Source organism: Hyaena hyaena, unplaced genomic scaffold (assembly GCF_003009895.1).
Source record: "Hyaena hyaena isolate Hyena2069 unplaced genomic scaffold, ASM300989v1 scaffold_892, whole genome shotgun sequence".
Lineage (NCBI taxonomy): Eukaryota > Metazoa > Chordata > Mammalia > Carnivora > Hyaenidae > Hyaena > Hyaena hyaena.
In genome coordinates this window covers 612562-626105 of record NW_024081509.1, presented here as the reverse complement: position 1 = coordinate 626105, position 13544 = coordinate 612562, and the positions used below count along the sequence as shown (strand labels likewise).

Sequence of the window (13544 nt, the reverse complement as noted above, 5' to 3'; positions counted from 1 at the left end):
TTTTAAGATGTGTTATAATTCTCTAAATTTTTATGTGCTTAAAACATAATAAAATGTTATGTTATATACTCCCAAAACATGTAAAAGATACTAACATATTAAAATATAGCTGGCTTTCTTTAATTGTATTAGAAGGTAATCACTAGATGGTAAATTCCTTCACACATCATGGATTTGCAACCTAAGATAGTCACAGGGACACATTTTTTATATCATGATGGGAACCAGGCTATTTGTTTCTACAAAGAAAATAGGAAACATTTAATTGAGGAATTAGGATGATATGGAACCTGGGACTATATGGATATTTCAAGTAGTGGGTAAAAAAAAAAAAAGCAACGAGTGTTCAGCTAGAAATCTTTTATTTTAAAACACATACAGATTAATAAATATTATTGTAAAACTTAATAAATAGCCTTTTTTATTTACATAAGGCAATTACAACATGCTACGACTATTTCTATAAAGCAAAAGATAAGCAAGTCTTAGCCATTGACAAATGTGTGTATGTATGCTAATTGGAAGCTCCCCTGATACATTTACAGGAAAAAACTTATGCAATCAATCAACATTTTACATTTTTTATCTAGTCTTCTTCTCTTTCGCAATTTTATTCCATTTTACAAGAAAATAGTAGTTACCATTTAGAAAGGCAAAAACACTCAGGAATGCTACTGTAAAACAGTACCTTTAAATTATTCCAAAGTGCAAAAACTCTGACATAGAGGAGGGAGGGAAATTAGTACATTCTTGCAAATAAAAGAAATAATCTGAACTTTTCAATGTGACCTTTTGGCACTAGTGGTTTGGGAGCTCCTGACGTTTACCTGGTGTCGGGTAATTCATGGTCAGGGTTGAGCTGCTTGGAAGCAGGAAGTTCAGCATCATTCCTTACAAATTTAACACAATAGAATCAGTCTGGTTCACAGGTCATTGAATCTTCTGCAGTACATAAACCTATGCAGAATGTCAGAAAATCTTATCACACCATCAGAATGTGATCTTTCAGTGCAGCTTTATAAAGTCCCTGTTTAACTTTCATATTTTATAATAGAATATATAAAACCCTTCCTTAAAAAAAAAAAGAAAAATTAAAGCTTCATGGAATTGTGCAAACTTTACACCCAGCACTTCCTTTTCTTACTCAGTGCTTGAAGCTGTGTGTCTAAAGCATAGTCCTGAGCAGACAGGCTGCCCAGTGCAGGCTGAGTTTCCAGTGCATCACTCCAGAGCAGTCCTGCACATAACGCTTGTCAGAGGCTACCAGCACATGCTAAAAGTGTGAGCGCTCTAAAACAGGTGATTTGGAGAACCATCTCACCCCTTTAGAGGTAGAGAAACTGAGGCACAGAAAGGTTAAGTGACTCACCTATAGTTGCACAATTCAAGGAAAAATAGAGAAAAGAACAAATAAATCTTTCTCCCTGGCTCATGCTCTGGGTCCTAGACAATGTTTTTAATCACATTGGGTACATTTGAAATAGATTTATTTACATGATCATTGTTCTACTGAGTATCAACTTTTTACTACACGACATTTTTTTGGTGTAACATAAAGTTACATTTTCTTAAAATATAATTATCTTGTTGCATTTAGTAGCATGTGAGAAATGTGTATGAAAATAAACAAGTAGTGATAGTGGGCCAAATTCTCGTTCTCACTCTTATAATTCTTTATCTTTTCAAGTATATAATGGAGGTATAAGAATCTGGCCAGATGTGAAAGATCACCAATAAACTAAAGGACAGACCCTTAAAATTCATCACCAGTACAACTGTGAGGTGGAAGTGAGGAATACAGAAAATTGAGGTATTTTATATGATAAACTGTTTTATGGTGTGACTGGTGTGCAACTTGATCTTTTCTCTTTCCAACTCAAGTTAACAGGCTTCTAGCTATGACTGTGAGTAAAACAAATGAAAAACTAACATGGACATGTCCTTGGGAAGAAAGTCAGTACTAAGTTGTTAATGTTACATTTTTTGGTCCCTGAGAAGGCGGAACACCAAGATTCCATCTAATCCTGCTTGACGGGTGAACTACTTCCTTGGTTTCAAACACAGAAGGATAACTCCTTCAGACCACTGGAACCAATTAGACAGTCATGAACAGATCTAAACTGAAGCATTTTTCTCTTTCCAGTTTCCTACTCGTCATAAGAGGCCTAAGTTGGGATCAAGTAGGCATCAAAAAAGAGCAATGGCCATGGCTCTGTAGACAATTAGAGCACTTTCTCTACTAGTCTAGATTGGTTGAGCAGCTTGGAAAAGAGAGGTATCATCCAAGAACTAGTCAGTCATCAATACCTTTGGTCTCCACGGACAAAAGTGTCTATACCTGGGAGACACTGCATCTCAGTGCTTTATAAATATCTAGGAACTAGCTTATAGAAATGAGCACAGTATTTACAAAGAGTGAGGCTGTAGAGGAAGAAGGAAGATGAGGGGTGACGGCACGTTAATAGTGTTCTCTTTTAACAGACATGAAAACTAAAGTAAAAGAACAAAGACCAACCTACTACAGCTGGAATGAACTTCTGGAAATAATATTGAGTATAACAAACTGGCTTGAAAAGTAGGAATTGAAAGAATATTTCTTATTGCTGAACTAAGAGCAGGAAAGTGTATTTCACTAACATTCTAATGTGAAAATACTATGGTGACATCTGACTGAAGAACAAGTTATAAGCAGTTCTTGCTCCATGTGTAGCAAGAAGCAGACTGCCCTTCCTATCGAGAACCTTCTCTACAGAGATGGAATAGTCCTCTAGAAGAGCAAAATCCCCAGGGTGCTCTTCAGAATCCTTACTAGGCCCTAAATTTGATCAATCAGGAAAACAGAAAGCAATCTTTTTAAGTGCAAAGATTCAGATGAGAAAACAAAGCATTGTCTAAGTAGTAGAGGAGAGAAATGACTTATTTAAGTATCTATCCAGAGTAAATTTGCAAATTGTGATCAGAAACATAAGATTTTAGAGGAGGCTTGAAAACAAGTACAGGTAGGTAATTTTTTTCTTAGTTTAATCAGAGATAAAACTCAAGGAAGAGTATATTCATGAAAATGTTTCATATGTATTTACTTTTGGAGAGACCAATGAGACCCATACCCATTCTAGCCCCTCCCAAACTCTCACTTTGAGGCTTTTTTTCTTTGCAATTCCAAAAGAATTAAAAAAACATGAATTTGTAAAAAAAAAATACTATTATATCAGAAATTATATATTTTATGTCAAACTTGAAAATTGGGCTATTTAGACTGCTAGTCATGTCAATTGAGGCTAGAATCACACACTTGAAATACAATCATAAGAACTTTGTTCCATTGGAAGGAATGCTGTGCTTCCTACTAAAATAATCTGCTAAACATGGGAGAGTCCAACTGTTCCAGAACAAGTCATCCTGAAGAGGAGACCAGCTATTACTACTTTCAGATTTTGTTTTACTCTAAAAAAAATCACAGGGATGATCATCCAGAAAATACTACCTCTGAGTATCCAGGGTATAATTGTGAAATAAAATATAATGAGGAACACTAATAGATGAATTTAAATGAAGCTTCAACTGTAAACTGTAACAAAATAAACAAGATAATTTTCATAAGACACAGGAACTTTCTCAGTATACTTTTGTTTACTACATGTGTTCTTTTACTATCCCAAACTCCTTATGTAGGAAACTATTTTTTTTTTTTTTTTTTGCCTAAAAGCATACTGATACTGCTACATGATATTTTCAAAAATTTCAGTTCAATAAATTAAGGCTTGCATTCCTAAAAATACCTGATAGTAAAAACAAACAAACAAACAAACTTTATGAGGGACTTTTTGAGTGTTTATTAACTGTCAGTTAATATAAGATTTAAAAAATTTTAAACAATTTTGTTGCTGCTCTTATTTCACTAATCACTGACAACTCATGATCATCGTATGTACTGTTAATTTATAAAGGTGTTCTTCACTGTTAAACTATCCTCATTTTATTTAGCCTCTTTGTTCAACACTTCAGGGAACAATTTCTTTGGTCTTTGGAAATGTTATTTTTTCCTGAAAAAATATTTTTCCCTTAATGAGTAACTTTAATTGGATATTATTAAATGTGACATTCTAGTTCACTAAATCTGCCTTACCCAATCCCATTTTCCAACTTGGCACAGTTTCCTATTTAGATGAAACATTGAACATGAAGTACATGATATCTGGGTGAAATAATTTGCATCACTTTGTGCTTTGCTCCCGTTTAACATACATAGGAGGTTACTATAAACAAATGATCTCTTTGATCTAAACATTGGCGTAATAAGTGGCTATTCTGCATTTCAGAAGCTTAATGAGAAGTGGGTGACAAATTGTAGTGTGCTGTGCCATCTCAAACAACAGGGAGATGGCTAAATTAATTGTTTTCATTTTTGCTAGAAATTCTTCTGAAAACTTGCTATGTATGTTCCAATTTTCAGAAACTTGCCTGAGCTTGACTGTGTCCTTTAACCTATTCCTATATTATAGGGAACTTGATATATGTGCTATTGAATAGTTACTCTCTCATCTAACAACCTTGTTATCAAGTTAAATAATTTATTTCTTTGGAATGGCCACAGTGGTCACTGAAAGAGAATGTGGATATATTTGATACTGGGCCCCAGTTACATAGATTAAATACAAATAAAATACCTTATGCTACTTAAGTCAATTGTCTTTAATTGGATAATAACTACATGCTAAAAGGGTCAATTTGCTCTTCTGGGTCTTGCGCTGTGACTTTCTTCCAGCAAATGAATATACTGTTACTTCTAACTGCTCTATACATTAATATTTTGAATAGTGAAATATTAAAGTATAATCAAAGAGTTATTCTAAGAGACATACACATAGTCATAGTCAAATTAAGTGAAGAGTTTAAGTGATAAAGGCACTGAAATTGATTTGAGCTATTGAAAGTCATCCTATAAATGGAACTCTGCATCATGTCCACTCATTCTCTCTCTATTTTCAATTAAAATGTCTTGGAGTAGGAGGTGGGAGAGTCAGCTCATTAGAGGATTAAAAACAATTAAATGTATGTACTTATTATTTGGATGAGGTACCTGAATGTTATACATGCTTAATGCAAAATAACACAACTATAGACACATTTACTGTTAGTCAGACTACAAGACAAAAATTTCTCTCATTTCCAAAGTAATCTTCTAAGTAATAATATCTGCTCCCCTGCAAAGACTAACCAGAAAGAGCCCATCTTTATTCTCTATTAAACAATGTTAAAATATTTTTAAAGGAAATAGTATTCATGAAAGCTTCCAGGTTAATGGCAATGAACATGAGATTCCTCTCGTCAGAGAGAGATGATGCCCAGACAACCATTTAGCAACTTTAGACTGCAGAGGGCTGGGCCCCCACTCAGATGCTGAGCAATGCTCCCTACTGTCCACCAGACCACCCATTAATATGCAAGCAACTTTAATACCAGTGATTAGGGTCTCTTCTACTTCACATCAAATTAGGACAAGAAACCACATCCATTTCCTGTTCCTTGAGCCACCCAACCCCTGTTGCATCCTAGTCTGTTTTCATATTAGATTTGTTCATCTCCCCAAGGTTGAAATTAAACTCTTTGAACACCTGTATAAGGACAATCCCAACAGAGACGGTGGTGAACCCACAGGCCATACCCAAGAAGTCCACCAGGCCCACATTGCTCCATTCCCGAAAGAGGATGGCCGAAGCTAACAGGACGAGGGTGGTGAACACGACGTAATAGATGGCCCCGAACACAGAGGAGTCGAAGCACTCAAGTGCCTTGTTGATGTACCTGAACTGGACGATGATGCTGCAACCAAGCACGGCCAGGAGCACCAGGCACAGGCAGAGGGCCCGTTGACTGGATGGGTTGTTGTGGAAGATGTCTTGGGCTGCCAGCCCAATGCCCTTGGTGGAAGGCACGGTGAAACTCCCCAGCAAAGAGCAGATACTGATGTAGACCATGATGTTGGTAGGCCCATGGGCTGGTGCAATCCAAAAGATGAGCAGTAGCAGCATAAGGAGCACGATACACAAATAGCCCACAAACACTGGAAAACAGATGATTTTCTTAATTAAAGGTCAATTCAACAAACCCTAGGCAGAATGTGGTCCTGTGTGTGTGGCCAGAGTGGGAGGGTTCTTCAGGAACATGTGAGAAAGCTGTGGGGGTAGTTGTGGCTGCTGCAGTGATCAAGAGCTGCATATAGTGGGCCAAGGCCAGGGGCCCTGAGATGTGGAGACAGTACCACACAATCAAAAATCTCATTCTCTTCACAACTTCTGAATGTCTCCTTGGACTTATAAGTGAAAAATATGGTTATAATTGTCAGAGCCTAGAACCTAGTTATATATAAAATAAAGTAATTTTTGCATATATTTAATATGCAGTGAAGTTTTCAGAACTTCAACCCATTGCTGAGAGCAATATCCCATGAATATTTGAGTTAATAGCATGACACCCCACATGAGTTTTTCTTTACAGCTCCCAGGCTCTCAGCAACTCCACATGGCATGAGGTCTGCTGGCTTTAGTATGTCTTCTATAGTTGCACCTGAACATTCTGTTTCATTATAAAGGTCCATCCTGCTATTTCTCCTTCATATTACAATTAAGGTGTCATATTGAAAATCTGCTTTGAAATTACATGTTCAAAAGGAGGTTGTAATTTCTAATTCAATCTGAGATTATAAAGGAAGTTCTAGAAGCTGGGCCTGACAGGGCTAGGAACAGCCTGGACATGTACCAGGTAGGCTGTGGGAGTCCCCTCTTCCTCAAAGGTAAGAAAAAAGAACTATGGAGCCCTGTTCTGGGGTAAGATTCAGGAAGATGACCTTAAGATTTCTTTTGAGGCAATTATTTGACAAAAAAATTCATGTTTTTTAACCTTTAGAAAAAAATTTTTTTAAACTTAGAAACCTCTTGCAGTGCCTAGGTGACTCAGTTGGTTAAATATTCAACTCTTAATTTCAGCTCAGGTCATGATCTCACAATTTGTGAGATCAAGCCCCATGTTGGGCTCTGCACTGACAGCATGGAACTTGCTTGGGATTCTCTCTTTGTCCTGCACATGTGAGCACATGCTCTCTCTCTCTCTCGAAATAAATAAATAAATATTTAAAAACCTTAGAAATCTCTTTAATTTATAAGTGGCTAGAATAATGTCATTTTATATTCCAGGTTAAAACACATTATTCATGTTTAAAAGAAAAATCTTTTTGGGACCTGTGTGGCTCAGCCAGCTAGGTGTCCAACTCTTGATTTCAGCTCAGGTCATTATCTCACAGTAGTGAGACCAAGCCCTGCATCAGGCTCTGTGCTGACAGTGCAGACCCTGCCTGAGATTCTCTCCCTCTCTCTCTGCTCCTCCCCTGCTTGAGCATGTGGCTCTCTATCTCTCTCAAAATAAATAAACTATAATTAAAAAAAAGAAAAATCTTTTTGCTACCATATTTTCATACCAAATTATGATGGTAGTATTCAAATTAGATATGTTTTTTATAAAAGTTAAGACCTGAATATAATGGTATCATCCACATTTATCAAAAAGTAAAAGGCCTTTGAATATATTTTTTTGAAAATTTCATAAAGTAAATCCTTCAGGACATTCATATCCATTTTTCTGATTTTTTTTCATGTCTTTATACTCTCATTTCTCACAGTTTTGGAAATATTTTGGCTTTTACAGGAGGAAGTAAATAGAACAATGCTAAGTGTTTAAGGATAAAAAATTACAGGAAAATACAGTCTTGACTAATTTCATTATGAATTCCCTTTTCAAATTTTACAGATGTTTCCGTTGCAATGTCATTCACTGCCAATTAACAGCTATAAAAAAGTGGTTAGATTTTTTTGTGATCTAGAGATGTCTGTATTTGGGATATTGGTATGGATGCAGTTTTGTGCTGGCATCTGTCTAAAATTGTTGGTAAGCAATATAAGATGGTCTACTGGAAGTAATTTAGAAGAATTATACTTCAGGCCAGTACAGTTATGTAGACTGTTGTTTTTTCTAGCATTTGTCATGTCAAAAATATGTAGAAAAAATATTCAGAGATCTCTATAGGAAATCCAAAGATAAACCAAATCGTGTCTCAGCTCTCAGTTTCACGTTACAGGAAGTGTAGAGGCTTGGTCCTGAGGGAAGCATGGTCCAGAGAAGACCACAGCAGGACTGACACAAAAGAGCAGAGACATTAGAAATTCGGGAAAGGAGGTAGGGTGGGAGTACTGGCAGGTGGCAAGAGGTGACAGGCTGTGGGAGGAGGTGTGTGGGGGGTGGTCATAGGAGGTAGGGGAATGAGAAGGCCATATAAGTGGGAGATGAGTGCTCATGAAAGGAAGGCCTGAGGAGATGAGCCTGAGTGGAGGGGGTCAGGTGATAAAAGCGCCCATGCACAAGGTCTCAGAGGTCCAGAAGACAGCAGAAGCAGTACTGAATTCCAGGGAGAGGGGATGCAGGGTCGGTCCAGATCCACCAGACCTCCTCCCACTCCTGGGGCAGCAGGAGAGAAGGGTGCTGTAAAGTGTAGGGCGCAGCAATGGCCATTCATGTACAAAGTCAAACACAGAGTCTGTGAAAACCGACCAATAGGTAGGCCAACTCGAGCCCAGACCTGAAAGGATCATACTGGAGACAGGTAAGCTCTCTGGTAGCTTTGCTAGAAAGGAGTTACCTGGGTTAGTCAGCTTCTCTTCCAGCTCAGCCTGAGTAGTCACACTCTCAGATTTCGGGGAGTGGATAATCAGCACAACAGAACCTGCACAGCTTAGCAGACATCCCAACTTGCCCAAGATGTTGAGCTTTTCTTTTAGAAGATAAGAAGCTAAAATGGACCTTTGTTTAAAAAAGAGAGATAAATCGTTAAAATTTAATACTATCTGACCTATTTCTACTAACTGTAGTTACTTTAAAAAGCCGTATTTTCTTGATAGCCATTTTAACTTAGTTTTTAAGAGCTAGGAAAAGATTAGGAATTTATTGAAATTATTAAACACAAAGGATTTTCATACCAATACCATGCAGTCAATACATAGTTGATGAGTCATACTGCTATATATTATTTCAGTAGATATGAAATATATCAGAATAGAAAAATAAGTTATCATTCATAAAGTGAAGTTTTATGGTTAAATAAAAACATTCCTTATTTATTTTTTTATGTTTATTTATTTGAGAGAGAGAGAGAGTGAGCACGTGTACAAGTGGGAGACGGGAAAAAGAAAGGGAGAGAGAGAGAATCCTCGCTGACAGTGCAGAGCCTGATGCAGGACTCAACTGCACAAACTGCGAGATCATGACCTGAACCAAAACCAAGAATCAGATGCCTAACTTACTGAGCCACCCAGGTGCCCCATTTCCTTATTTTTAAAAACAAACAATCAAAGAAACTATGTTAAGTGGGAAAGTAGGATATAAAAACTGTTAAAATAATTACAAGTTATTCATGATCAAAACACGCCAGTTAAAATAAATTGAGAAAATGCAAACAAGAAAAAAAATGCTAATAGTAATTACATTATGGTAGAAGTATAGATGATAGGTTATTTTTCTCTTTTATAATACCCCAAACACTTTTGTTGTGGTCACTTTTCTAATGCAAAAAAAAATATTCCTCTTAAAACATCTATAATCTTTTTTTAAAGGCTTTTATTTTTATTTTATTTTATTTTTTAACTAAATAGGCTCCATATCCAACATGAGGCTTGAAGTCATGACCCGGAGATCAAGAGTCGCATGCTCTACATACTGATTACTTCAGCCAGGCACCCCAAAATCTCTATAATCTTAATGTTGATAATATATTTATTTTTTATTTTTAAATTTACATCCAAGTTAGTTAGCATATAGTACAATAATGATTTCAGGAATAGAATCCAGTGATTCATCCCTTACATATAACACCCAGTGCTCATCCCAATAAGTGTCCTCCTTAATGTCTTTTGGCCATTTAGCCCATCCCTATATTTCTCTATATTTAAGAGTCTCTTATGTTTTGTCCCCCTCCCTGTTTTTACATTATTTTTGCTTCCCTTCCCTATGTCCATCTGTTTTGTAACTTAAATTCCACATACAAGTGAAATCCCATGATATTTGCCTTTCTCTGACTAATTTAGCTTAGCACAATACCCTCTACTTCCATCCGCATTGTTGCAAATGGTAGGATTTCATTCTTTTTGGTTGCTGAGTAATACTCCATTGTACATATATACACCAAATCTTCTTTACCCATTCATCCATCTATGGACATTTAGGCTCTTTCCATTATTTGGCTATTATTGATAGTGCTGCTATAAACATTGGGGTGTATGTACCCCTTTGAAACAGCGCACCTGTTTCCCTTGGAAAAATACCTAGTAGTGCAATGGCTGGATCATAGAGTATTTCTATTTTTAATTTTTTGAGGAACCTGCATACTGTTTTCCAGAGTAGATGCACCAGTTTGCATTCCCACCAGCAATGCAAAAGGGTTCCCCTTTCACTACATCCTCTCCAACACCTGTTGCTGGAGTTGTTAATTTTAGCCATTCTGACAGGTGTGAGGTAGTATATCATTGTGGTTTTGATTTGTATTTCTCTGGTGATGAGTGATGTTGAGCATTTTTTCATGTGTCTGTTAGCCATCTGGAGGTCTTCATTAGAAAAGTGTCTATTCACAGGGGCACCTGAGTGGTTTAGTCGGTTGAGTGTTGGACTTCGGCTAAGGTCATGATCTCGTGGTTCTGAACTGGAGTCCTGCGTTGGGCTCTGCACTGATGGCTTGGGGCCTGGAGCCTGCTTTGGATTCTGTGTCTCCCTCTCTCTCTGCCCCTCTCCTGCTCACACACGCACGGGCGTGCGGGCTCCCTCTCTCTGAAATATAAAGAAATATTTTTTAAAAAGAAAAGTGTCTATTCATGTCTCTTGCCCATTTCTTCACTGGATTATTTGTTTTTTGGGTGTTAAGTTTCACCTCTTTGGTTAGATTTATTCTTAGGTATTTTATGGTTTTTGGTGGATAATATGTTATTTCTCTGTATATCATCAGTATACACTTTGAATTGGAAAACCGAGACTTTTAGTAACCATGGAACTAGTAATTTTCACTTCGTTGTTGTCTATTGCCAAAGGTATTCAGGGAACATGAATATCCATGAAGAAGGCACACCAGACCCAGATATACCTGATTATTTCCTTTTTAATCCTTGTTTACAAGGATAAAAAAGCCGAGCCTCAGAAAGGATTAGCACCGAACCCAAGGCCACAGAAAGCTAACAAGGGGTGAAATCATGGTGATGACACTCACATAAAGCCAAAGCTCCAACTTTTTCCATAAACCACTTTGTGTCTTTATCCCTACACAGCCTGGTCCTCAAGGAGACCTTGGCAATGTACTTGGGGAAATAAACATCACACAAAGAACCAACAATTGCTGTTAGAATAGACGACTGGGTGTTAAATTGAGGGGCTCCTCATAGCTGCACACAGAAATGGAAACCAGAGGACTGGGAAGCTCTCAGAGAAAGCGGTGAGCCTGGGATGATGAGTAGGCTATGCCACAGTAGAAAGTGGCTGCCATTCATGAAAGCAGAGAGGCAGCCATGAGCCTGGATCACAAGGCCAACTCATCTCTTAGTTCACTGTAAAATACCAAAGTACAAATTAAATAGTACTACAAAATAGTTTATTACTCAGTTTCCAAGACGAGGGTTCATAGCAACCACTATACAATACAATATGCAGAGTCACACAGGGAATCACCAGGGTTGGTCATGAGATGGGGGGAAAGGAAGGACATATTGTGGTTTCTGTGAGAAGAAATGGCGAGGAAGGGTAAGCAGGTTTAGAATTGGCTAATGTGATTAATTTCAAGACTCTGAGGCATCAGGGCTCTCCTTAGTTGTCTCATCCCTGGCCCTGTGGAGATTAGGCTCTGGATTAGTTGGTTTGCATTTGAAAAGGATGCCTTCCCCACTTAAGGGGTGATAAATGGGGGAGAAGGCCAAGGCAAGGCTTATTATTGGATTGTCCAGAACTAGCTGTGTCTAGCACATGCATGTAGGGCAGATGTTAAAACATCAAGTTTAGAGAAGCTAGAAACATAGGCAATATAGTACCGTGTTATTTAAGGACACACGAAGAAGGGATGTGGGCAAAACTACTAACCTCTGAACTTATTCCTCATTATGAAATACTCCTTGCCTTCTCCTCTGTGGCTAGGAGTGAACAACCCCATGGTGGCTGTGATAGGGGCCGAGTATCTACCTAACAGGCCTCCCCAGCATGAAATCACCAATGATTTAATTCAAAACCTTTCTCTTATTGCTCTTCCTGGGCTGCAATCACTAGAGCCTACTAGCTTCTGAGCTGAGATTAAATGAAAGGCAACCAGGAATCAACAAACTGTCCCACAAGCCCAACCCAGGCTTCCATCTGTTTTTGTAATTAATGTCTTACTGTATCACAACCATGTCCACGTGTTTAGTCTGGTCTGTGGCTACCTTCCACTATAACACTAGAGTTGAGCAGTTGCAACAGAGCCTTTATGGCCGACAACACATAAAATATTTGCCATCTAGCCCTTGAGAGAAAAAGTTTGCCACTCCCTAACTTAACTGGTTAAATGGTCAGTGAAACTGATGGCATAGCTATCTGGAGAGCTGGCCTGAGATGTAGCTACAAGTTACATGCTGGCATCAGGGCCAACATAGAGGAACAGTGTCCCCACTGGTGAGGGCTGAGGAATAGGGTGGGGGTAGGAAGGTGAAGTGGGGAGCAGTGTGATAAAGAAAAGGCAAGAGAAAGAGAAGGTGAGAAACTTAATGCAAACAGAATTGATAAAGTATCTCAATAAACATACAGTAATAAGAAAAAAAATTTGCTATTCACAATAGCTAAAACATGGAAGCAACCAAGTGTCCACTGATGGATGAAAGGATAGGCAAAATGTGGTCTATACATACAGCAGAATACTTCCAACATTAAACAAGGAAGGAAATCCTGACACATGCTACAACATGGACAAACCTGGAAGTGATTATGCTAAGTGAAATCAACCAGTCACAAAAGACAAATATTGTATGATTCCACTTAGAAGAGGTATGTTGAGTAGTCAAATTCATACAGACAGAAAGTAAAATGGTGGTTGCCAGGGTCTCATGAGGAGGCAATGGGGATCTAGTGATTAATGGGTATAGAGTTTTCAGTTTTATAAGATGAAAAGAGGTATGGAGATGGATGGTGCTGATGACTGCACAATATTATAATGTTATTTATTTTTAAAAAATTTTTTTAATGTTTTATTTATTTCTAGGAGAAAGAGAGAGACAGCGTGAGCAGGGGAGGGTCAGAGAGAGAGGGAGTCACAGACTGAAACAGGCTCCAGGCTCTAAGCTGGCAGTCAGCACAGAGCCCGACGTGGGGCTCGAACCTACGAACCGCGAGACCATGACCTAAGCAAAAGTCAGACGCCTAACCGACTAAGCCACCCAGGCGCCCCTATAATGTTATTATTATAGTGTTATTTGGTAGCACTGAACATTACGCTTAAA

General features: G+C 38.0%; 1 protein-coding gene across 1 annotated transcript in view; it reads right to left on the bottom strand.

Annotated features, from left to right (window-relative positions):
* Positions 1-355: 355 nt before the first annotated feature.
* NIPA1 (NIPA magnesium transporter 1) overlaps positions 356-13544 on the bottom strand; it is a 76883-nt gene continuing 63694 nt past the window's right edge. Inside the window, exons 4-5 of the mRNA XM_039220247.1 lie at positions 8690-8850; positions 356-6064 (exon numbers count right to left, since the gene is read on the bottom strand). Coding sequence (XP_039076178.1) covers positions 5553-6064; positions 8690-8850 — 673 coding nt within the window. The 3' untranslated portion in view covers positions 356-5552. The remainder of the gene's footprint in view (positions 6065-8689; positions 8851-13544) is intronic.